A 22,853-nucleotide genomic window follows, 5' to 3' on the forward strand; every position below is an offset into this window, starting at 1 on the left:
AGCAGTGGTCAGTGATGGAAATAAAGTATCTTTAGAAGGCTAGCATCAATGAGGATTTCATGGGTCACATGTGTGTCCATTGAACTGCCCATCTGCTCTAGGAGTTTTGTCATTGGGTGTCCTCCTGTCTCTGGAAGGGTTACAATACGTAAGCACTGTGGCCAGCAATAAAAGTAGCTTCTCATGGAGGCCCTTGGTGCCTGCTGGGGGTCACTCATACTCCTTTCTCTCTGTCACAACTGGCTACAATAGTGTTTTGGGGTAGGGGTCAGCATGCAAGGGAATGCAAGTCAGGGTCCCCTGGAAAAATAGTGAGGATATGATCATGTATTTAAGGTCAGCAAATAAGGCAAAAGCAGAGGCTGAAGAAAAGCAGAGGAACTCTGATTGCATTTTTTTTTTGAGCTTTAACTTTGATGGGGAAAATTCTGTGTACCTGTGATTATAATATGCATGTATCCATACACATGATATAGCAGCAGAAAACAATTTCCAAATATTTATTTTAGCATCAATAAAATTAATAATATCAGCTTTTCTTAAGATATATCAAATTATCAAATAATGATAAAAAGAGTCGAAATGTTAAAGGTTTGCAAAGAAGGCACATTGTTGCCATTCCTCCCTGAAAAACAGTGTATGAAAAATACAGTCCCATATGATTTGAAAAAGTGGTCTGTAGCAGGTGTAAATGAAACTGCCTGTTAAGAAAGAAATATTTTCTCATAAGAATCAATTTTCTGTCAAAGTATTATGGTTTTCTTCTTTTATATATTTATCCTGCTCAGGTGCTGATGATATTTCCCTGACATCTGAAGACTATATATACATATGTAGTGTGTGTGTGCACTTTGGTGGGTACAGCTGATGTAGGTCAATGGTAGTTGACAATCTTAGTATCTTGTCTTCAAGTATCGTTCTTACTTCTTTTTTTTTTTTTTTCTTTTAATGCTGGATTTCTGAGAGAGGGAATGATGCTGGAAAATCCAATAACTCGGTAATTACCAGACCCCCCTGAGAAAAGATTTATCTAAGATTACTCTCTTTTCAAGTGAGTATTATGAGCTCTAAGCTACTGGCTATTCCAGGTCTGTGGAAGTTTTCTGATGAATGAAAATTTTTCTGCTGGAAATAATGCTGAACTGCTGAAACACTATCTCTATTGCTGAGCCTATTCACAATTTATAATTACCAGTGTGTATGAAAATATAAGCTTTCTGACCCTCTGTATGCTCTCTGACACTGGTTTGCTTAATTTCATCTAAAATACAACCCAAATTTAATTTGTAATGAAGGTTAATGCAAAGGTGTCTTAGACTTTTTTAGCACAAAATGTAATTGCAAATTTTACTTCCAAAAAGATTTTTTAAAAACGTGGAAAAGGATTCTAAACCTAATTAACTGAGTCTTCAGTTTAGAAAGGAAATTAGGAGTAACTGGGAGCCTACAAACAAGGAAGAAAGGACTGATCAATACAATAAGCTGGGTTGCGGAGGTCACAAAGCCCAATAATGTGAGAGTAGCCATAAATCAAGCTGAGCATGCCCTTGAAAGGGAAATTAAAACCAAATTAATTTTTAACCATGTTAACAGAAGAGTTTGACTTTTCTCATCCTAGTGTAGCCGTCTAAAACAAGCCAGATAAATTGCACTCAAGAAGTGCCTTACTCTCAGCTGTAAACACTGAGGACTGGAGTCAGTTGCTAAAGCAGAATCTGGGTGTTTGGGCCGTTTGCGATGCCCAGGACACTGGCACAGGGCTTGCATTTGCCCAGGGCTGGCAGATGTGACATGGGACCGGCCAAGGAAATATGTGGCCTTCTGTAGAAATAGTGGAAGGTGGGGTGAGATAGCCCAGACAATGTGAAAGTATGATTATAAATGTCAATATTTAAATAAATCAACTGTATTCCTAACATTAAGTGAGATAAATCTTCCGTAGGAGATTGGCTCTGTGCCCCATTTGGACACATCTCATGTCATGGGAGAAGCATTAAAGCATTCTGCCTGGTTTCCTGTCGTTGCAAATGACTTGACTCTAGAGGTCAATAGATCCATTATATTTCATGTGTTATAATTACTGTAAAGCTAAAAATTTTACCAATGTGAAGCTGCAATGCTTTGTAGATTTAGTATTGTATTTTTTAAAACTTCCCTTAAGTTCTTAAAGTGTACTTTAAAGTATATAGTGTATAACATGGTCAGACTAATGGCATGAATGTAATTGAATATTTTTATAATAATATTTATAACATTATTTAATATTTTTGTTAATATTTGTTCTATAATTTCTACAGCTAGCTTGGTGATGAGCAGCAAATTTGTAAATACTGATAAAGAAAATTCTAAAGACAACATAGAATCATGGAACGGTTTGGATCAGAAGGGCCATTGAAGGATCATCTAGTCCAAATCTGCTGCCATGAGCAGGGACATCTTTCACTAGACCAGGTTGCACAAAACCTCATTCAACCTAACTTTGAACATTTCCAGAGATGGGGCATCCAGAACTTCTTTGGGCAACTTGTTCCAGTGCCTCACCACCCTCATTGTAAAAAATTTCTTCCTTAACTAGTCTAAATCTACCATTTTTTAGTTTAAAACCATTACCCCTTGTCCTGTGAGTACAGGCCTTGGTAAATAGCCTCTCTCTGTTTTTCTTATAAGACCCCTTTATATACTGAAAGGCTGCAATAAAGTCTCCCTCCAGCTTTCTCTTCTCCAGGCTGAACAAGCCCAAGTCTCTCAGTCTGGCCTCATAGGAGAGGTGCTCCAGCCCTTGGATCATTTTTGTAGCCCTCCTCTGGACCCGCTCCAACTGTTCCATGTCCTTCTTGTGCTGAGGGCTCCAGAGCTGGATGCAGTACTCCAGGTGAGGTCTCACCACAGCAGACTAGAGGGGCAGAATTCCCTCCCTCGACCTGCTGGCCATGCTTCCTCTGATGCAGCCCAGAGTACGGTTGGCCTTCTGGGCTGCAAGCACACATTGCCAGTTTATGTCAAATTTTTCACCCACCAGTGTCCCCAGGTCCTTCTCCTCCGGCTGCTCTCAATCCATTCATCACCCCACTATCTGACCCTATTTGATGCTCATTTGTTTTTTCTGGTTGTGGGAAAGTTAGGATAAATATATTATTGTTTTTTAACTGTATTTGGAGAAACATGTACTTTCAAACCAGATATATTTTCAGCTATGACATAACTATCTATTAAAGATAATGAAATATCAGAAATGAATACCTCTTACTTTTGCAAGCAGTGAGGCTTTTTTCTAGTATAAATCTTAATCCTAAAATATTTCACAGCTGGGTTTACAGCTAGTCACTACAATTTCAGAATACTCTGTGCATGTTGTGGCCTAGTTATTCAGGTGTTCCAGAGACATGGTATCTTATATAATCTCTTCATACAAAGTGCCTTAAAGAGTAAGTTTCATCCTTTCATGGCTTGATATTACTAAGTTTTAGCTGTTTTATTGTAAGTGCTGTAACTAAGTCCCCCATCTGGATTAGCAGAGCATGGATTAGTAGATCAGAATACTGATCAATGTACTATTCCTTCTTAAAGCAGTAGTAATTTTCAGTGCTATCAGTTGGGTCAGAGGAATCATACGTCTTGCAAAGCCAATTGTAATATTTTGTTTTTCCTATCAAATATACAAACCAACCCACAAATTATATAGAAAGATGATATTGTGGTATTTCTCCAAACTGATCAAAAGAATTTATTTTGATTTACCAAGTCCATTATATGTTCTTCATCAAGTCAGAGAGAGTTCTTCTAAATGTTTTATATCTTGCATTAGTTATGGCATGTCTTAAATATCCCCGATCAGGATTACGGGGATGACAGGCAAGAGCAGAATAATGTCGAAGATCAATTTCTCTCTTTGCCTTGAACTACTTTCTCCATCCCTAATTCAAGTTCAATAAAGAGACACAAGACCAAAAGAATTCCTCCAGTATGTGAATTTGAGCCCCATGAGTCTGAATACTTAGATGGCTCAGGTACAATCTGTCACATGGTGTTTATCAGCTTCTGGTTATAATGTGTTTCTGATGGGTGGTTATAGTCCTATTTTCAGTGAAAGTTATTTTGTCTTTATCTCTTCTCTGAAGTATTTTTAGTCTGTGTCAGCTGTATGGACTCTGTGGAAACTGTAATTCCACTTTTGCTAAGTTTGCTAAGTTTTGCACCATAAACTGTATGTTTTATTCAATTCCCCTTACACTGGTCTAGTGTACTGGGCCTCTTGTTTCTTTAGACTCCTGTTCCTGCAGAGGAGCTCAAAGCAAATGAAGACTTCCTTACCACTGCTGGCTACTCCTAGCTCTTACAGCTCTTGTGTTCAGTTTTGGGCCCCTCACCACAAGAAAGACACTGAGCTGCTGGAGTGTGTCCAAAGAAGGGCAATGAAGCTGGTGAAGGATGTAGTGCACAGTCTGATGAGGAGCAGCTGAGAGAACTGGGGTTCTTTAGTCTGGAGAAGAGGAGGCTGAGGGGAGACCTTATTGCCCTCTACAACTGCCTGAAAGAAGGCTGTAGTGAGGTCGGTGTTGGTCTCTTCTCCCAGGTAACGAGCAATAGGATGAGGGGAAATGGTCCGAAGTTGCACCAGGGGAGGTTTAGATTACATATTAGAAAAAATTTCTTCACCTAAAAGGTTGTCAAGCATTGAAACGGGCTGCCCAGGGAAGTGGTGGAGTCCCCATCCCTGGAGGTATTTAAAAGACGGGTAGATGAGGTTCTTAGAGATGTAGTTTAGTCATTGACTTGGCAGAGTTAGCTTAATGGTTGGACTTGATGACCTTAAAGGTCCTTTCAAACCTAAATGACTCTATGATTTTATGATTCTATGTAAATCTGTCATATGCATACATTTACATGTGACAGCACAGTATCAGTTGTCACACAACACTATCTACCTGTACCTAAAATAAAAATGAATGTGTTATTTTTTTAAACACCCCTGAAATATATCTTTGATGTATATTTCATCTTCCAGGAGTGCACTGTATCAGCAATCAGTCTCTACTTTCTAATTGCACATGAACATATATTTTTAATTATGATAAAACTTTATTTATGGCTGATTATTTTCAGGATGTGGCATGGGCAAGAGAGAAAGACTAGCAGAGGACAGCTGTTTGGAAGAATGACAATGTGTGTTTAATGTATCTCTTCTGTAAGAGACAAACTAAGCTTAGATCTGTTTTTCCCCATTCAAGAATCATGAAGAAGTAAACACTAGAGGTTCCAGCAAGTGTTTTCTTTGGGGCTTACAATGAAGCTATATTAGACCTTCCCCAGACATCATGAAAACAAAGAAACAAAAAAACCCCAAATCATCCTAATGAAATCATAATAGATCCCATCTGTAAATCACTGTACTCTTCTTCTACCATAAGCATCTCTATGATGCCCGATTTCATTGATCCAAGTTAATTGTTGGTTTAACTCCCAAGAAATGGGAAGGTAATTATCCATTTATTTGTTCCTGTGCTTTCAACAGAGAGGAGCTTTTAGCAGTAACCTCCCATTTGCAGTTTTCTCCAGGGGTCTTGAACTCTTTGTAGATAGTAAGTAGCTGAATAATTTTTGTGCATTATTGTGTATTAACCCAAAATCTTCCTGACAGATATGAAATAGACCCCTTGTGAGACCCAACTCATCCTGAGGAGGCAGCTGGAGTCAGGCAGGACACCCTTCCATGTCCAGAACCAGATGACAATTTGTGAACAGTGGAATGGAGACCTAAATCTCCATGGCTGTAATGGGAATATAGCAACCCACCTTTCTTGTGGATACCTACTTGTGAACATCTACATTTAAATCTGTTAATTTGGAGCTGAACATACACAACACTTTTTTCTCTTCTTGAATTGAACCTGCAATTTTGAAAAACAAGAATGAAAAGCAAATGGGTAAAATATAGTGCATTAACAATAAGAATGTGATAACTCTGTTCCAGGGGTACACAACTGTGCAATGGACATGTACTTAATTTTAGTTGAAGTGAGATTAACAGAACATAATCCACAGACTGTGCAACCTCAATTAGCCCAGACTGCAGACTGATACCATTTTGGAGGATGAATTGGGAAACGTCTTGCAAAGGATTGCAACTGCTCAGGTCCTGTATGTGGATCTGGAGGGGAAATCTTTCTAATGTGTCTTCTTTGCCATCACCTGCCTGCCTCAAACTCTATTAACCTACTCTGGAAAACAACTTGGTAATAGCCTTTGTACTTCTCATCGCACTGCTTAAGGAGACTGGAACAGATGAATTACTATGTTCCTCACAGTGTTTAGTGAAATTTTTAATGAATCAAAACCTCACAATAATAAAAATACATATTATCTTTTCCAAATTCTCAACAGAGATTTCTTTTTTAATGCCTGAAGGAAATAGAGGAAAAGGCAGTGGGTTACTAAAGCTTGCACTGTCAGCTGAGAAAATGACAAGAAACTACAGTTCTCTGACTAATAAGCTGTTCAACCTCTAATTGAACGACAGAAGGAAATATTTTTTTGTGTACCCCCTGTTCTCTTAAGTCAAATTTTTCTCTTCCCTCTTTTTTTTTTTTTTTTTTTTTTCTTTCTTTCAGGTAGAAGATAGAGACAGGAGAAAATCAACCTGTTAGAAGCAATTATTTTTGCAAAGTCCTTGTACAAAGTATACAGAATAAAAGCAGAGGCATTAAGTGCTTTATTAATGTGGTGGTTTGACACTGGCTGGATGCCAGGGGCCCACCAGAGCTGCTCTATCACTCCCCTCTAACCGGACAGAGAAGAGAAAAAGTAAATCAGAGAGCTCGTGGGTCAAGATAAAGGCAGTTTAATAAAGAAAAAAAAAAAAGCAAAAGCAAAGGCCGCGCACGGTAGCAAAAGCAAAGAAAACAAGATTTTATTCTCTGCTTCCCATTAGCAGGCGATGTCCAGCCACTTCCTGGGAAGTAGGGCTTCAGTATACATAGTTGTTCCTTCCTGAAGACAAAATGTCGCAAAAGATGAATGTCCCCCTTAGTTTTTTTTATTTTATATCTAAGCTGACGTCACATGGTATGGAATATCCCTTTGGTTGGTTTGGGTCAGGTGTCTTGGCTACGTCCCCTCCCAAAATCTTGCCCCCTTCCAGCCCAGTGGTGGTGGTGGTGGGGAATATTGGAGGCACAGCCTTGATGCTGTTCAAGCACTGCTCAGCAGCAGCCAAAACATTAGTGTGTTATCAACCTCTTTCTACATACCAATAGAAAGCACATCTCTATGCTGCTCGACCCAATACAATTATATGTAAGACTTTAGAGTTGTTTTATAGTTGCAGTGTTTCAGTATTAATTCTATTTTACAACTGAATAGTTCAGAATCAAACCCATGATTATTATCTACCAGTCCCTGGGAACTTATCTCATATGGATTTTGTTTTACCTTTTAGGCTCTGAATTATAATTTATATGTTAGTAAGTGCTGGTTGGAAAAGCATTTTATATGACTGGTTTTCTAACAGCATATGAGATTGAATCAAAATCTTAGTAGGAAAGCTCACCACTGAACTGTGCAATCTGTGCCTGCCACCAATAAGTCAGGGTATTTCAGCACTAGGAAGATGTAAATGTTAATAACTATTCCAACTCTAACATGTTATTTCTGCCCAAGCTAAAGAAACAGTTAAGGAGTGCTGTATTTGGTTGTCCACACACAAGCAACGAGTGAAGCCTGGGCTGTGTAGGTTAGTGGAAACGTTTGCATGGAGGTACCAAGTGTGCACAGGCTTTGTGAAAGACCCAAGCCATGCTGGAGTGCAGAGGAGACAATTAGTGCATCTTAAAGAGGCCTAGGTACCTTAGATGGGCAAGAGAACCAACCTCTAAATGACACAACCACTACCACAATCAAGCTTAAAAGGTGTAAGTGCATGCCCTGTAGTCTATTGAGTAGCAGCAACTGTGTATGAGCGTACTCTTAAACTGTGGAAACGAAGTAGTGGAACTAAGTGAAGAAATTAAGGATAAAGTGGAGCTACAGATCTGGTGCAAACTACATAGTATCATATCATCTCATGCTTGCCACAGGTTTAAGGAATACATACAAGCAAATGATATGCTGACAGATATGCTTTGACTTGATAAATTGCAACAACTTGGTTATATGCTATGGTTTCCATGTATTGCTGGTGATCTTACAAGTTCTATCAAGAGAGACTGTTTGTATTTGTTTCAACATCCCTTCTTAGTATGAGTTTTAAATACTTATGTGTTGCAAATATTAATTTGGTGCACTGTACCCCCAAAATATATTACTGATTTAATCTTTCTTTTCATATTGCAGAGACAAAGTATTAGAATGGCATAAAATATGGCCCAGTTCTACTACAAAAGAAGTGTCAATGCTCCCTACAGAGATCGTATCCCTCTTCGTATTGTACGGGCAGAATCTGAACTGTCTCATTCAGAGAAAGCCTATTTGAACGCCGTGGAGAAAGGAGATTACGCCAGTGTAAAGAAAGCTTTGGAGGAAGCAGAAATTTATTTCAAGATCAATATTAATTGCATTGATCCCCTGGGAAGAACTGCACTCCTTATTGCAATTGAAAATGAGAACCTTGAGCTCATTGAGCTACTCTTAAGTTTTAACGTATATGTGGGAGACGCTCTGTTGCATGCCATACGAAAGGAGGTAGTTGGTGCCGTGGAGCTGCTGTTAAACCACAAGAGGCCCAGTGGGGAGAAACAGGTATGTACAGAATTTTCTCTAGGTTTGTAGTCTGCTCTAATGAAAAGAGAAGAAATGTGCAAAGGGAGTAAGCAAAAAGAAAAACAAAACCAACCATCATCATTGCACACAAGTATTTAAAATCAGAAAATTGATTACTTTGATGCTGTATGCATTGTATTAATTTGTATTTAGACACCATAGAGTTATAGAATGGTTTGGGTCAGAAGGGACCTGTAAAGATCATCTAGTCCAACTCTCTGCCATGGGCAGGGATATCTTTCACTAGACCAGGTTGCGCAAAGCTCCATCCGGCCTAACCTTGAACACTTCCAGGGATAGGACATCCACAAGTTCTTTGGGCAACCTGTTCCAGTGTCTCATTGTAAAAAATTTCTTATTTATGTCCAATCTAAACCTACCTTCTTCCAGTTTAAAACAGTTGCCCCTTTTCCTCTTAGTACAGCCCTTGGTAAAAAGTCTCCTTCTGTCTTTCTCCTAAGACCGCTCTATAAAATGAGAGGCTGCCATAAAGTGTCCCCAGAGTATTTCCTTCTCTATGCTGAACAAGCCCAACTCTCTCAGCCTTTCCTCATAGGAGAGGTGTTCCAGCCCTCTGATAATTTTTGTGGCCCTCCTCTGGACCTGCTTCAACAGGTCAATGTCTTTCTTGTGCTGGGGACCCTAGAGCTGGATGCAGTACTTCAGCTGGGGTCTCAGAAAAGCAGAGTAGAGGGGCAGAATCATCTTCCTTGACCTGCTGGCTACACTTCTTTTTATGCTGCCCAGGATAGGTTGTGCTCATGAGATCTGACATTGTAACATTCCTGCAGATGTTATTGGGAAATCCTTAATCATTCAAAGTTGCAAATCATTCCAAAGATTATAGTAGTAGTAAGATGTGGTCCATTTGAATTAATTATGGAACTGCCTTTTAAAATCAATTAAGGTTTCAAACCCTCCATGTGGAGGTCATTATCTCCCAGCTCAGCAAGGCAACACTGGGAGACATGACCCAATTGATCAGAACTTCAGTTCTGTCTCCAGTAGTCACCCATCCTATGAAGTACAGCTAAAAAGGTACAAACTCCTCTCCCTTTCTTCCTGTCTTCTTTCAAAGGAAAAAATAATTAGTCTCATACATGATAAATGTGATACCTACTCTTCTTCCCCTTGCACTGCCTTGAGACTCTAGGAGTTTGCTAGCCTCTTGCACATCCTTCTCATTTTAAGAAACTAACAGAGACAGAATAACATAGCCCATAAAATCTGATATTCCTAGCACTCTTCCAGGAAGAAGAAAAACCTTAAAAATAGTTATAATATTGTATTTTCATCTCTTTTAATTTTCATGTATTATAGATAGTGTATTAATGTATTTCAATGAATAGTGTGTTGAAATGATTACAGCCCTTTCACAGATAATGCATACAGTATAATTACAGTATAATGTACTTGCTATGGATAGAATTGCAGGTAATAGGTAAAAAGTATAATTGTTGCTGATAAAATAACATGAATTCTATGCTTTTTTTGTTATGGAAAGAAAGATAGTAGGTCTTTGTACAAATGTATGTGTCTGCCTTCTCTTCTAGACAGTAAAAGCAGAGCTCCTTTGTAATGACAACAGATTTATGTCAGATATAGTGAAGAAAACTAGATTCACTTTATATTTGGCTCATTTCATTATTTTTCAACTGATAGTGCAAATGAGAATACAACATATGGGAATTTCTCAATGCAGTGTACCTGGACATGGAAGGCTCAGTGCATGGCCCTGTGCCAAGCCGGTTAAAACCACCCATGTCTCCTTTCTCCAGGCTCTAGAGTGGAAGTTGCCATTTGCAAAAGCAAGATTCATCTCACTTGATGGTAGCTATCCAAAGTTGTGTCTCATCTCTGATCTGGCTGCCTGGTCTCCCCTTACCAATAGAGATAAATGGAGACCCCTGGAGAGCAACACATGCTGTCTTTCTTAATTCCTTGGCATAGATGGAATAAACCACTTTTTGGACTAGCTAGAGAGTCTCAACAAATTTACCTTACGCTAAATGCCTGAATTTAAGGCTGTTCTTTAGACTTTCTGGACTACTTTTTGTTATGTGCCACAGCTACTGTAATGTAAATGCTTGAATACAAATAGTAAAACTTGGTTCAGATGAGCTTTATGCTACAGCAGACAAAAGATAGGCTTACTTTTGGGTGCGTGCTACAGTGTTAAGTTAGCCACAAACTGCTTTACTCCAAACTAGAAGTTAGCTCCTTGGGCTGGAGCTTAAGCACATGGTTTCAGTGCTACACTCCGCTGCTGGCTGGTATGAAGAGTGCTGCTTCATCTTCTCTTCCTTGGTTTCCCTGTGGGACAATAGTGTTTACATCCTTTTCAGATTTAATGTAGCAAAGTGTTTTACAAAAGCTAAGTTATATTCTCTTTTCACAGCTGCACTTGCTGAGGGTCTTCCCATTACTGTAAAACATGAAGAATAATCATGAATCATTTGAAACAAAAATGTCTCCTTTTGTGTCTGTACAAGGCTAGGCTTGCCCACTGCAAATGCAAAGATTGCTTGCAAGCTGGTGCTTGCAAAAATGGCCTTTAAACAAATGGTTTATTTACACGTACATGCCATTGTTTACACTGGGGACCCCAATAACTATTAAGCTTCCATGGGTGTAGTATATGTTGGTTCATTTTTAGGAACAGGTCATGCTGAAGAGAATGTAAATGGCATTTTGCTGCAATGAAGCAGATGACACTATGAATATTTAATATAATTAAAAGTACCTGCTGGCTGAAAAACCATTACAATAGGCTAAAGATATGAAATCCGAATGCTTAGAATTATATACTAAAATTTATATTTTCAGTTTTTAGACAGAAAGATATGTTTTTTCACTGTAGAATCAAGTTCCTTTTGAAAGTCCATTTCAAACTATAGCTTGACTTTTTTGATTCCTTTTTATTTGTAAACTTTTGCCATATTGTTTAGATAGTGATTCATTTTCAGACTCTGTGTTTTTAATAACAAGATATCTTTGCCTGTTTGGTTTTCCTTCTTTGTATAAATCTGGTCATGTGTGATAAAATCCTGGGCCCTTGAAGTTAGCGGGAGTTTTGCCATTGATTCAGTGAGGTCAAGATTTCAACCTTTCGCTGGTTATTTTTTACCCCTGATGAAAAGTTATTCACAGAGGAGACAGATAATAAGGAATAAGAAAAATGCTTGCTAAATACTGCCAAGCTCAAGAAGTTTAGATTCCCAAATATTTCATTAGTGATGAAAGTTACGAGCATTCAAATGCAGAAAAAAACCTGGTATGACTCATGATTTACAAGTAAATGAATTAACTCTCATTATTTTTTTATATCCATGAGATAATATACTGTGTATGATGCACAGCTAATTTCAGCTTCACCCTCATACAGTAACATGATTGTATTTGTAAAACAACAGAATTTTTAAGCATAGGATTTCCTACATAATTCAAGAGCTCATTGACAATGTCAGAAAGCCAGAAAAAAATGACTTCTTGTGTCAACAGAAAGCTACAGTTCTTCAGGCCAGCTGAAATTTATCTTTTGAAAGAACTGTTTTTTCTCCAAAATTGAATTCTTTAAACATTTAGATGTTTAAAAAAAAAAAAGGGAAAAAATGTAAAAAGATGATAAATCTGACTAAGAATTAACGTATTTAGTTAAAACAATATATTTTTGGATTTTTGATAGTTTTCCAACAAATATCTTCAAAATTAGGAGATGCCACTCTTTAATAAGGGTAAGGAGAAAAAAAAAAACAACAAACAAACACCGAAACCCAAGCCCAAAAAATAACAGTGAGATCTTGTTAAAGTTGTATCTAAACTGTAGTCTACTGACCACTCAGCTACTGCGCTCTACCTAATATCTGTATGTGATGTGCTTTGCATTGCAAAGACCACATGGGTTACAGTGGTTTTAAGCTGATTATTATTATGGATACATCTGGTGCCACCTGGTGACTACAGATGAGGCATGTATGTTTAACAGCTTTGAATTGTATTTGACTCCTGTTGCATAGTTTGTGACTGAGGCTTTTGTGGTATACATTAATACAACTCAGGAAAAGGTTATTTTGTCACTTGCATTATCTTTTCTACACTTTTTTTAGCTGGACCAGCTGCTAGAGCACATGTAAAAGAGAATAGCACAAATTAAGGTGAATGAGTTGAGGAAACTTGTCCAAGTACTTTTAAATTACCAGTTCTTCAGAGCCATATGTCCTGAATTATCTGCCAAGTCACTTGTTGCTTACCCTGATGGATAGTTGAATGCCAAATTAAAAGGGGAAAAAGCTGTTCTTTAAAATTTAGTATCTGCAGAAAACATTTTTATCTTGTTAAATTGCATGCAGCACCCACAGATGGGATGGGGGTTAAGTGGCACAAAAAATGAGTAGAATACCTTTATCTAAATTGGAGCATGCTCTACTGCTTGGGGAATCCAGGCATCAGTCTCTAGCTGGGTGGTTGACCACCTCTAAATATATGTTTAGAGAAGACTGAAGCAGGGGTGTAACTGTCTTCTAATGATGCTACAAAGCACATAAGTGAAGCTGAAGTCTCAGTTATTAAACTTGAATCTGTGTGGTACTGTATTATCTGACAGTCTAGATTTAGGGCATGGAAACCTGACTGCTATGTTTACAGGCATTGCCTGGCTAGCAAAAGCACATAGTAGTGCCTTTCTGCCTCCCTGTTCACCTTTAGATGTTGATCTTGTGATACTGTGGGTATTTTTATAGGTGGGACACCCTAGGGACAGCTTTCTGCAGATGTCTGAAAAAATATTTTTCTCATGCCAGACTGGCATCTGCAAACATAAAGGAATTGCTAGAGGAGGGACAACTTTAGAACAGGGTGGGAAGTGATCGCAGTGATATGTCCCTGGTTCACTCCTTCTGTGGTGTGGAAGTCAATTAATGTGAAAACACTGCCGGGCACGGAGGGAGGGTCATGGTAAGAAGGTGGAAGCTGGCAGACTCCAGCCCCTGCAGCTTTCCTCCAGTCAGTTTGGAACTGAAAAGTTAGTAACCATCAAGGCAGTTTGGGAAGTAAATCTCCTACAGAGCAGACTACTCAGTCTGTGGGTGCTTTGGATGCACAGATCAAAGGACACCCTTACACTGTCTTCCCCAGAAGTGCTGGTGTCCTCAGTGAGACTTCTATCCCTGTCCCTGTCCACTGGCCAGGCATGCTTCTCTATTAATAAGAAGACCTTTCTGCCTGTAGTAGATCAGTTCCTTGTACATCACCTCTGCATTTCCAGGGTGTCCCAGCAAGGTACATGATATCTACATTTTTCTCATCTCTTGTTTGGTCAACATCAGCAGAACAGTCAATGCACAAGATGCCCTGATTTAGGAAACTTCGACCTCCACAAGAATGATGTGAAATGTGCATTTCATTTCCTGAAAGGGAGACAGAAGGTCTTTGAGATCATCTTGACTCCTCTCTCTTTTTGTGTGCTGTGCTGTCACACCGTATGCAGAGAAAAGACGACATTGCTGGCACAGAGATGGAAGTAGGAAGCTGAAAAGAGACCATACCCACCTCCTGCACCTGTCATAGTTTTTTCACTCTCCTGGGACAGCCAGTAAGGTCACACCATAAACTACTTTATGAAAAATACCCGTCCTCTACTTGTGCTAAGAAATGCTGTACGTGTTGAATTTCTCCATCTCATACTTGCAACCTCTGTTTCTGCTGCTTGCTCACCCCCACAGACTTAGTCACGGTCCCTGCCAGTCAAAGTCAAGCCAGGAAGCCAGGCCTCAGCTTCTTCAATGTGGACTTCAGAGACTGTTGGCCTCTAAAAATACAAGTCCATGGTATAGACAGCTTTGTTTCATCAGTTTTCAAGTATTTTCCTGGCAGTGTCTCAAAGGCCCAAGAAAGCATAAGTTCAATGCAATGGCTAAATATTGCGGAAAAAAGTATTTATTAGAGCAGACAAAACCCAAATGTCCAAAACTTAAAAGGTACAGAGAGACATTTCTGAAGTACTAAAAGACATGCAGCATATTCCTTGGTGAAGAGCCGGTTGCATATGGGTACCAGAGACATGGTAAAAGAATCTTGCATGTCATTAGGAAGTGGTAGAAGATGCTGATACCTGAATTAGCATCTCAGCACCTTCATGAGTATTTACCACCTTTTCAAGGCTAGAAGTTAGTTAAGATGGGGTTGGACTAGGTGATATTCAAAGGTCCCTTCCAACCCAAACCATTCTATGATGCTGAGATGGACACGATCACAGCAGGGATTTGCCAATGCCACCTGGTTACAATGGACCTGGAAATGTCCACCCATCCCAAAATAAGATATATTCACTTTGCAGAATCCTCTTTCACATAATTGCCGTGCTTTTACAAACCTGGTTAGCTACCATTTGGGTTGCACTCAGAGCTAAGGATTTCACTACCAGGTTCTGAGACTTCCTCAGGAAAAGCAGAAGGATAGTTACCTTTTTCTCTCCAGACAGACAGATGGTGAGCAACCCTTCTTTGTGAATATTTAAGGACCTTTTTAGTAGCCTCTCCAGTCATAGAATCATAGAATAGAATCACTTTGGTTGGAAAAGACCTTTGAGATCATCGAGTCCAACCTTTAACCTAACCCTGACATCCCATCACTAAACCATGGCCCTAAGCACCTCATCTAGCCTTCTTTTAAATACCTCCAGGGATGAGGACTCAACCACCTCCCTGGGCAGCCCATTCCAGAGCCTGACAACCCTTTCGGTGAAGAAGTTTTTCCTAATGTCTTTACAACTGGGATATTCCTGAGCAGCTGGGTGAAAGGCATGTTACATTTTAGCCTTTGTCTCTGAGGGAAAAGACTGAAATTAAAGAGAGTAAAAGTTTGACATAGGGGTTAAGGACAGCAAGCTGTGATTATATGCTTATAAGGAATGTGGCATGTGGAAGAGATGGGTGAGGTGAGAAGTGGTATGTAAGAAGACAGCAGCTCTGATACTTTGTACACCAGATGTAAATCTGGGAATCTGACCCAGCCAAACATATCCTAATGCTGCTGAATGCCACATGCACAGTTCTTGCCATGGATATTTTAGCCATGTGTGAACAAAAGGATCCAGGAGACTTTGGAGTTCCCAGGTCCCAGGTCGTGTGGTGGCAGCATCTTCTCCCAGGGAGGCACCAGTACAACATCCCACATCTGGGTGATGAAAAAACTAGCAGAAAGCTACAGGGAGGTCTGGCCAGCCCCCTGATCTGCATGACAGGCCAGCACCTAAACGCTTTCTCTGGCATTTATGTGCTACTCAGTGTATTAGCAGCCACTGTGAACCGCACAGGAAGAGTTATCCAGGTGGGTCACTAGGAAAGCTTGCTATCTTGGGTCTTTGGGGAGGTGGGGAGAGAGGGGGCATTATTTTGCTGTCACAAGCTAAAATTATATTTTCTAAATCTTGATGCATTTAGCTGATTGATCATTATTTTCAGTGGGGGAAGGCAGAAGAGAAGAGGAGGTGTTGACAATACAAGTTGTCTTTCACTTGAGTCTACTGCATGCAATTCTCATCAGAATAAACAATGATTGATCTTATGCCAAAATGCATCTCAGCATCTGATTTATTTTTTTTTTAGCAGTGTTGTCATGTAGTTTTGAAGAGAATGAAAGAATGTAAGAGAACAGCCATGAGGAGGCAATGGTCCTGTGTGAGGATGTGTCAAGAATGTTGTATAGTATAGTTTCTAGGCCACTGGGGCAGGCTGCTACGTGGATGTTCAGGCACTCACCTAAACTATCTCAGAGAGACAGAGGACTGCAAGGCTAGGCCACTTTGCAGGCAAAGTACCTTCACTCTGGCAGCATTCCCACAAATAGATAAGAAGTCTAAAGGTTAAAAGCCAGGAAACAGCATGAAAGCAGCACAGAGCCTAAAGTCATTTTCCCTTCCTGAGATGCTGGCAGCCTAGATTCTGCACTTCTCACAGAGCTCCTATCTCCTAGGAAATTCCCCATGTGTGTCACCCTTTCATGTCTCAGTATCTTTGTACTTCTTGAAATTGCCCTTTGAGGAGTTCCAGGGTTCTGAGATGAAGCCAGTGCTCTTCTATGGAGCTGTGCTCATAGCCCAACTTTAGTCTCAGTCAGGCTCCTCTTAGTACTTGCAGAGCATTCAGTCAGCTTCAGTCCATTATTTTCCTTCCTAGCCTTGTGAGATGATACCATTTTCCCCACCCTGCATTGCCCCACAGCCCCACAGTGTTCGTGGGGAAGCTGCTATGTTGGGGTTGTACCTCCTCCTGGTAACAGTGTGGGTCATCATGGAGAGGCCCAGGGGAATATATACAGGTTGTAGGCCCAGCACACATGTGATGGACTTTAAATACAAAGATGTTTTACCTGTTGTTTTAAGGTGTTATTTCAAATTTTCAACTAGTTACAGAGCTGGGACTTACACTGGTGAAGCAGGGGCAGAAAGAAAGAGAAAGATTTTATGAGCACTGCATGATGACTTGTAGATTTTTGTGTCTAAAACTCTCCAGTAACTTTGAAAAATAACAGTCACAATCACTTGTGTAATGCTCTTCATCTGTTGAGATTAAAGCATCATTTTTGTTTTGAAAATGTCTTCCACGGAAGTTCATGAACTACGTGCCTTTTTTGAATGGTCTGATTAATGACAGTCTAGCTAGTAATGAGTATGGAGAAGGCAATGCAAAGCTATTTTGTCAGGCTTGAAGTACACAGTCTTGAAGTGGAATGTAAGGGCACGAGTTTTTCCCACTCCTAGCTGCCTGAGTGGGTAGCTGAGTATTTTTTTTTCCCAGTGGCATCTGATTAATTAGAATTTTATGACAGGTTTTAAAATATTGATAGACAGAGATGAATATGAAAGGCTGTGTAGGAGATATTTCATTTTATTGATGAAATAGATATAGTAGCCTATCCATATGTTCAGCCTTTCATATAATCATTTGGGCACATGAAAACTCGCTCTTAAGGAGAGGTGTACCATAAAGGTAGAGATGACTAGTTGCATATGAGATGAAGATATGGATTTGCAAAAGTCTTGTTCTTTGATGTTTTAGAGTGATGCTGACTGTTTTCAAATTCAAAAAAAACCTGCACTTAAGTGCCATTATGTCTTGGCAATAAAGCCAAATTTTCTGTGTTTATATGCAGCAGAGGTAGAGTGTGTGGCTGCGCAGAAAAACCTGTGACAATTACTAAAGAAAGACTCCCGAAGCTGGTATGCTGGTGCCATAAATAGAGCGGCTAGCAATCTCAGTATTGAGCTGGGCAATGTGTTCTACAATATGCACCCACCACCTTGTAAAAAATGCTAAATAATAATATTCCAAACCTGAAGCAGTGGCAAAAGAAGTATGACAAAATATGGGGGAACGTGATAGTTTCTTGACTTGTACAAAATGATGAGCCATTTTTTTATTGGTAACATAAAAAAACCTGAATAGAAGGATCCTTATGGATAGATTCCTCACAGGTGGTGTTATTGATGATGACTTACACCAGCTGTGAATCTAATCCTCTGTTTTAGCAGTTTGCAGAAGTTCAAAAAACACTGGTGGTGATAAATACAGATTTAGTTCAAAGACAATTGGTGAAGCAAACTGCTACCCAAATTTTAAGTATTATAGATTTGGAATTATTAAGCGCTTTTCTGTCATTATTTGCTGGCTTTTTCACACTTGTTTTCAGCTCATGCTGCAAATGAAAACACTTTTCTACCACAAAGAGGTGAGTGCAGATTAGCAATAAACATTTGAAAATCTAAAGTAAATCAAAATCCTTAGAAAATCTAAAATAAATCAAAATCTTTAGAAGGTTAATGCAAAAATGAGGTCTGTGAAAAAGCCAGATTTCTCCTCAAGAGGTCACATTTTCAGTGCTGCTTTACTTTCCCTTCTTTTTATATTTATTAAGCCCCATTTTACAGCACTAACACAAGTTTATGAACAGGATAATGACAGCATACAAATAAAAAAGGAAAATGTCCAAAATCTCTGCCTTCTACAATTAGGCGTCCTGTACTCTCATCTCCATAACCCTCCACGCCTGGAATCCTTTTTGCCAAACCTACCTGTTTTCACTTCCTGACAACTCAACAACTACACAGATAGTTTCAACTAAATATTTTAACAGCCTTTCATTGCTTGAAAACAGGTTAAGAATCAGCTCTGAGGCCAGTAGTATAAATCTATTAAGAAGACTGAGAGGTTCAACAAATAGAACCCTTTTTTTTAATTGAGGTAGTCTTGTCTTCTAAGGTCTAAAAATCCCCATAGACAATTATCTTTACATTTGGCTATGCAATTTAATTTATGAAATTAACAAATATATAAACATTCAGGGAGCAATATAAACAAAGCTGTTCGGAGGCTCACATGTGGTGGCTAAAAGTGAAATGTGAGGCATCCTAGTATATCTGTGAGACATGTGTGGGCCTGGCAGTTATGACACAGGACCGGTGGGAGATCTGTGCCTGTGTGCAGTGGTGACTGGAGGTCACGCAGGACACCTGGAGGTATCTGAAATAGCACTAGACACCCACATGGAGGCAACTGAGATGAGCCTTAGTTTTGCACTGGGTATAACAGGAGCTTAAAAACCTAATTCACATATAGACCCTATAATTAGGTGTCTAAATCTGGAGATAAATCCCATCCTGTAGGTTCATCTACAACATGTCCTCTCTCTCTGACAGTGTCCAATGCAGAAATCCAGGAAAGATTTTAGGACAGGACCACCAGAGCCCTACTGTTGAAATAAACTCTTTCAAAGGCAGAGAAGTTCCTGATGCACACAATCTTCCAATGCTGCAAAGTGGTCCACTGAAAAATATTTTCAAAGAGCCATTCTAGAGTTCTTCTTTGTCTGTAAACCACTGTGCTGAAATGTAGTTATCTGGAACTTGCCTGTGGAGATACCTCTTAAATAAGTTGTATGCAAGAAAGAGTAGAATTCAAAAGATTTTTTCAAAGCGAACATTAGTCTTTGAGAGTCAAACATGCAATCATACATAATAATCTTTACAATTAATGGCTTTCCAAACCTTCAGCCATGGGAATACTCTGAAAATTTAAAAAAACCCAGAAATGTGCCGCTGTTGAGAAGCTCCACATATATGACCCTCAACTTTGCTCTTGTCATATAGGGCATCCCTTGTCAAATTGTCTGGTGAGCAGTGAAATTTATGAAATCTGATTTCTATGCAGCTGTGTGCATCCTGATTGAATTTCCTCTGTTTCTAAAGTTATGCATGTTCATCAAAGCTTTTTAAGAGGCTGATGCACTTGTAATATCTTCTTTTCATATGAGTTCTCTGGTATCTAGAAATATTGCTGAGCTCACACTCCAGAATTTTCTTCAGATCTCAATCATCCATCCCTTTTAGGAAACCTGGAGGAATTTAGTATCTCTAATATTGCTTCCTGTTAACGTCCAGCTGGAACAGCCCAGCAAATTCAGAAGTCACAATAGGGTGACTGACAGAGTGCATTAATGTGATTACAGAGGCTTACTTTTCTTAGAAAACTATCAAATTAGTCTGTCAATTTACCAACTGTTTTCTGGATGGAGGATACACTTGTCACATATTGTACTGACACAAGTGTTTTAGTTGTCCTTTATGCCAGTGCCAGGATCCATGTCTTCCACATCTTCACCCCAGACTGGCAGGAGGCAAAATTACTTCCCCTTTCAATTCAGCTACTAAAAAATTAATGAGGGTCAGTAATAAAATATTATCTAAGTTTAAAGGCTTGTCACAGTGTTTGAGGCCTTCTGGCAATAAAAAAGAAGGAAACCTGAAATATCCACCCTCAAAGCTTTATATTTCATATTATGTACTGCCCAGATGCAGCTAAATATTTGCAGAAACTGCAAAAAACTCTGCCACCATTTTATTTGCTATCAACTAACTTTGTGACATCAAAAAAGAACAACCAAGCTGGCTGCCATGATGAAATTTCTCTTCCCTGCTCATTTAAACCTCTGCTTATTAAGCCTCTGTTACTACCGTGCACTGAATTGAATAAAAATATACTTACATAAGCTCAAAGAAAAAACTTTCCATATCCTAAAGCACATTAGGAATACAATAAAGTGTCTATTGTTAAGGCATTGAACACAGCTTAGAATATCATTAAGCCATAATAATATTCAGTTGTCAATCTTTGCCTCTCAAAGGAAGTTCCATTTTTCACTCCGAGCATGAGTTGCATGAGCCTTAGTTTCCTCTATCTACTTCAGAAATGAGTCCTTTTTTTCATCTGTGAAAGCTGGAGAAGTTACAGTATGGTTCAAAAACCAGAGCTGCTACTAAATAACAAAGCACTGAATAACATACCAGGAATAACATACAAAACAGCTTACTGTGACATTTCTCTGCATCCTCTGCAGATTTATTGGATTTCTACATCCCTGCCATACTCTTTTGTATTCCTTTCTCATACTATTTTGAAAATACATGTTTTGCAAATTTGCCTGATTCCCCCTTTGTTCTTTGAGAATATAACCCTTTTAATTTTCTCAGAAATGAAATTTACTTCCCAGCCATGAAGATATCTTAAATTACTTTGCAATGCTAAATAATTGCAATCAGCTGTAAAGAAGGTTAGGTAATTCCCACCCTTCCCTCTGAGATGCCTGTGTGTCCTAAACAGTTTGTTGATACCTAGAGAGGCCACCAATCTAGTATTTTTCTTTCTGCAAAAGCTCCTTTTCAAAAAAACATCTTTCCGATTCCTTAGCCAGAGGGATGCATTTTCTCGTTTCTAGATCCATGAAGCTCAGGGAAAAACAAAGGATCCAGCTCAGATTTGAAGAACTCTTTTTTTCTAACGTTTCCTCCTGCCTCCCCAGATAACTGTTGGAACCATTTTGGGAGAAGGCAAAATACAGGGAAAAGCAAGAGCTTTTCGACATTTTTCTAGTTAGACCAGAGATGTAGGTTCTTAGGAAATGGAATGTCAGACATAAACTTCAATAACATTATTTTGCCTTTATGAACAATTCCGTGTTTGAAAAGAAAGTATCTGTGCATCCATTTAAAAACATTCAGTTGGGAAGGACACCGCTAGGTCTGCTTTGAATATTCAGGAAGCTTCAATATTGGCTTCGCTCATCATGCAAAATTTGAGAGGTGTATATGGGCTTTATTAAGATGCAACAGAAATAATTCAAGTTCTCCTTTAATCATTTCCATAATAAGAACTTTTTTATTTCTTAGCTCTCATATTTTTCCCAACCATTTTCATTTTCTTCTTTCACTGTCCCTGAGTGAAAACAACACTGTTTGCTTGTCATTTTTCATTATGAGCACTCAAGCAATGCCCAGATTTCTTGAAAAAATTTTCTCTACCCAGTTTCAAAAAGATATATGGTGAGAGAGAAGGTGTGAGATACAGAGTTGGAAACAAATTCAGGATGTCCTCACAGTCTTTTACTGAGAGTCTGCTTTTAAGTCATTCCCCACCTTTGCTCAAGCTATTGACATTGACTGAAGGAAGGGCGCATCCATCCACTAATAATGCTCACAGGAAAACATTAATTGAAAATTGCCACCTTTGTGTACAGGCTGTATTTTGGATCAGCTCCCAGACATACAGGGAAGAGGGGAAAAAAAAAAAAAAAAAGAAAGAAAGAAAGAAAAAAAGAGAAATAAAGTGCTAAAGCCTTTTGTCATCAGTCACACCCAACATATGCATGTCCCAAATCTATCAAATCAAATATCTCTTCCTCTAATTCTATCTGGAAAATGTTATCAATTCATTTTATAGCATTTCCTTTCCATTCTTCTCCTTTCCATTCTCCTCCTTTTTCAAATAAAAAAAAAAATCTATACTTTTTTCACACCAGGGAGGATCCTGAAGAAAGTAATTAAACTTTCTGCTTGTAAGCACCTAGAAGAAAACATAGACATGAATAGCAGCCTACCAGGATTTGTCAAGAACAAATCTTGTCATAACAATATAATTTTCATTCATCACCAAATAGCAAGCTCTGTATGTAGGGGAAAAGCAGTACATATCATATATCTTGAGTGTTTTAAGATTTCAGAACTGTCACTCAAAATACTCTAAAAAAACACGCTCGGAGTAATTGCCAAC

General features: G+C 38.9%; 1 protein-coding gene across 1 annotated transcript in view; it reads left to right on the top strand.

The window, feature by feature from the left end:
* Positions 1-8,355: 8,355 nt before the first annotated feature.
* Positions 8,356-22,853, top strand: part of TRPC4 (transient receptor potential cation channel subfamily C member 4) — a 108,087-nt gene continuing 93,589 nt past the window's right edge. The window contains exon 1 of the mRNA XM_009644665.2: positions 8,356-8,733. Coding sequence (XP_009642960.1) covers positions 8,356-8,733 — 378 coding nt within the window. The remainder of the gene's footprint in view (positions 8,734-22,853) is intronic.

The sequence above is a fragment of the Egretta garzetta genome, unplaced genomic scaffold (genome assembly GCF_000687185.1).
Source record: "Egretta garzetta isolate BGI_Z169 unplaced genomic scaffold, ASM68718v1 scaffold40, whole genome shotgun sequence".
Taxonomy (NCBI): Eukaryota; Metazoa; Chordata; class Aves; order Pelecaniformes; family Ardeidae; genus Egretta; species Egretta garzetta.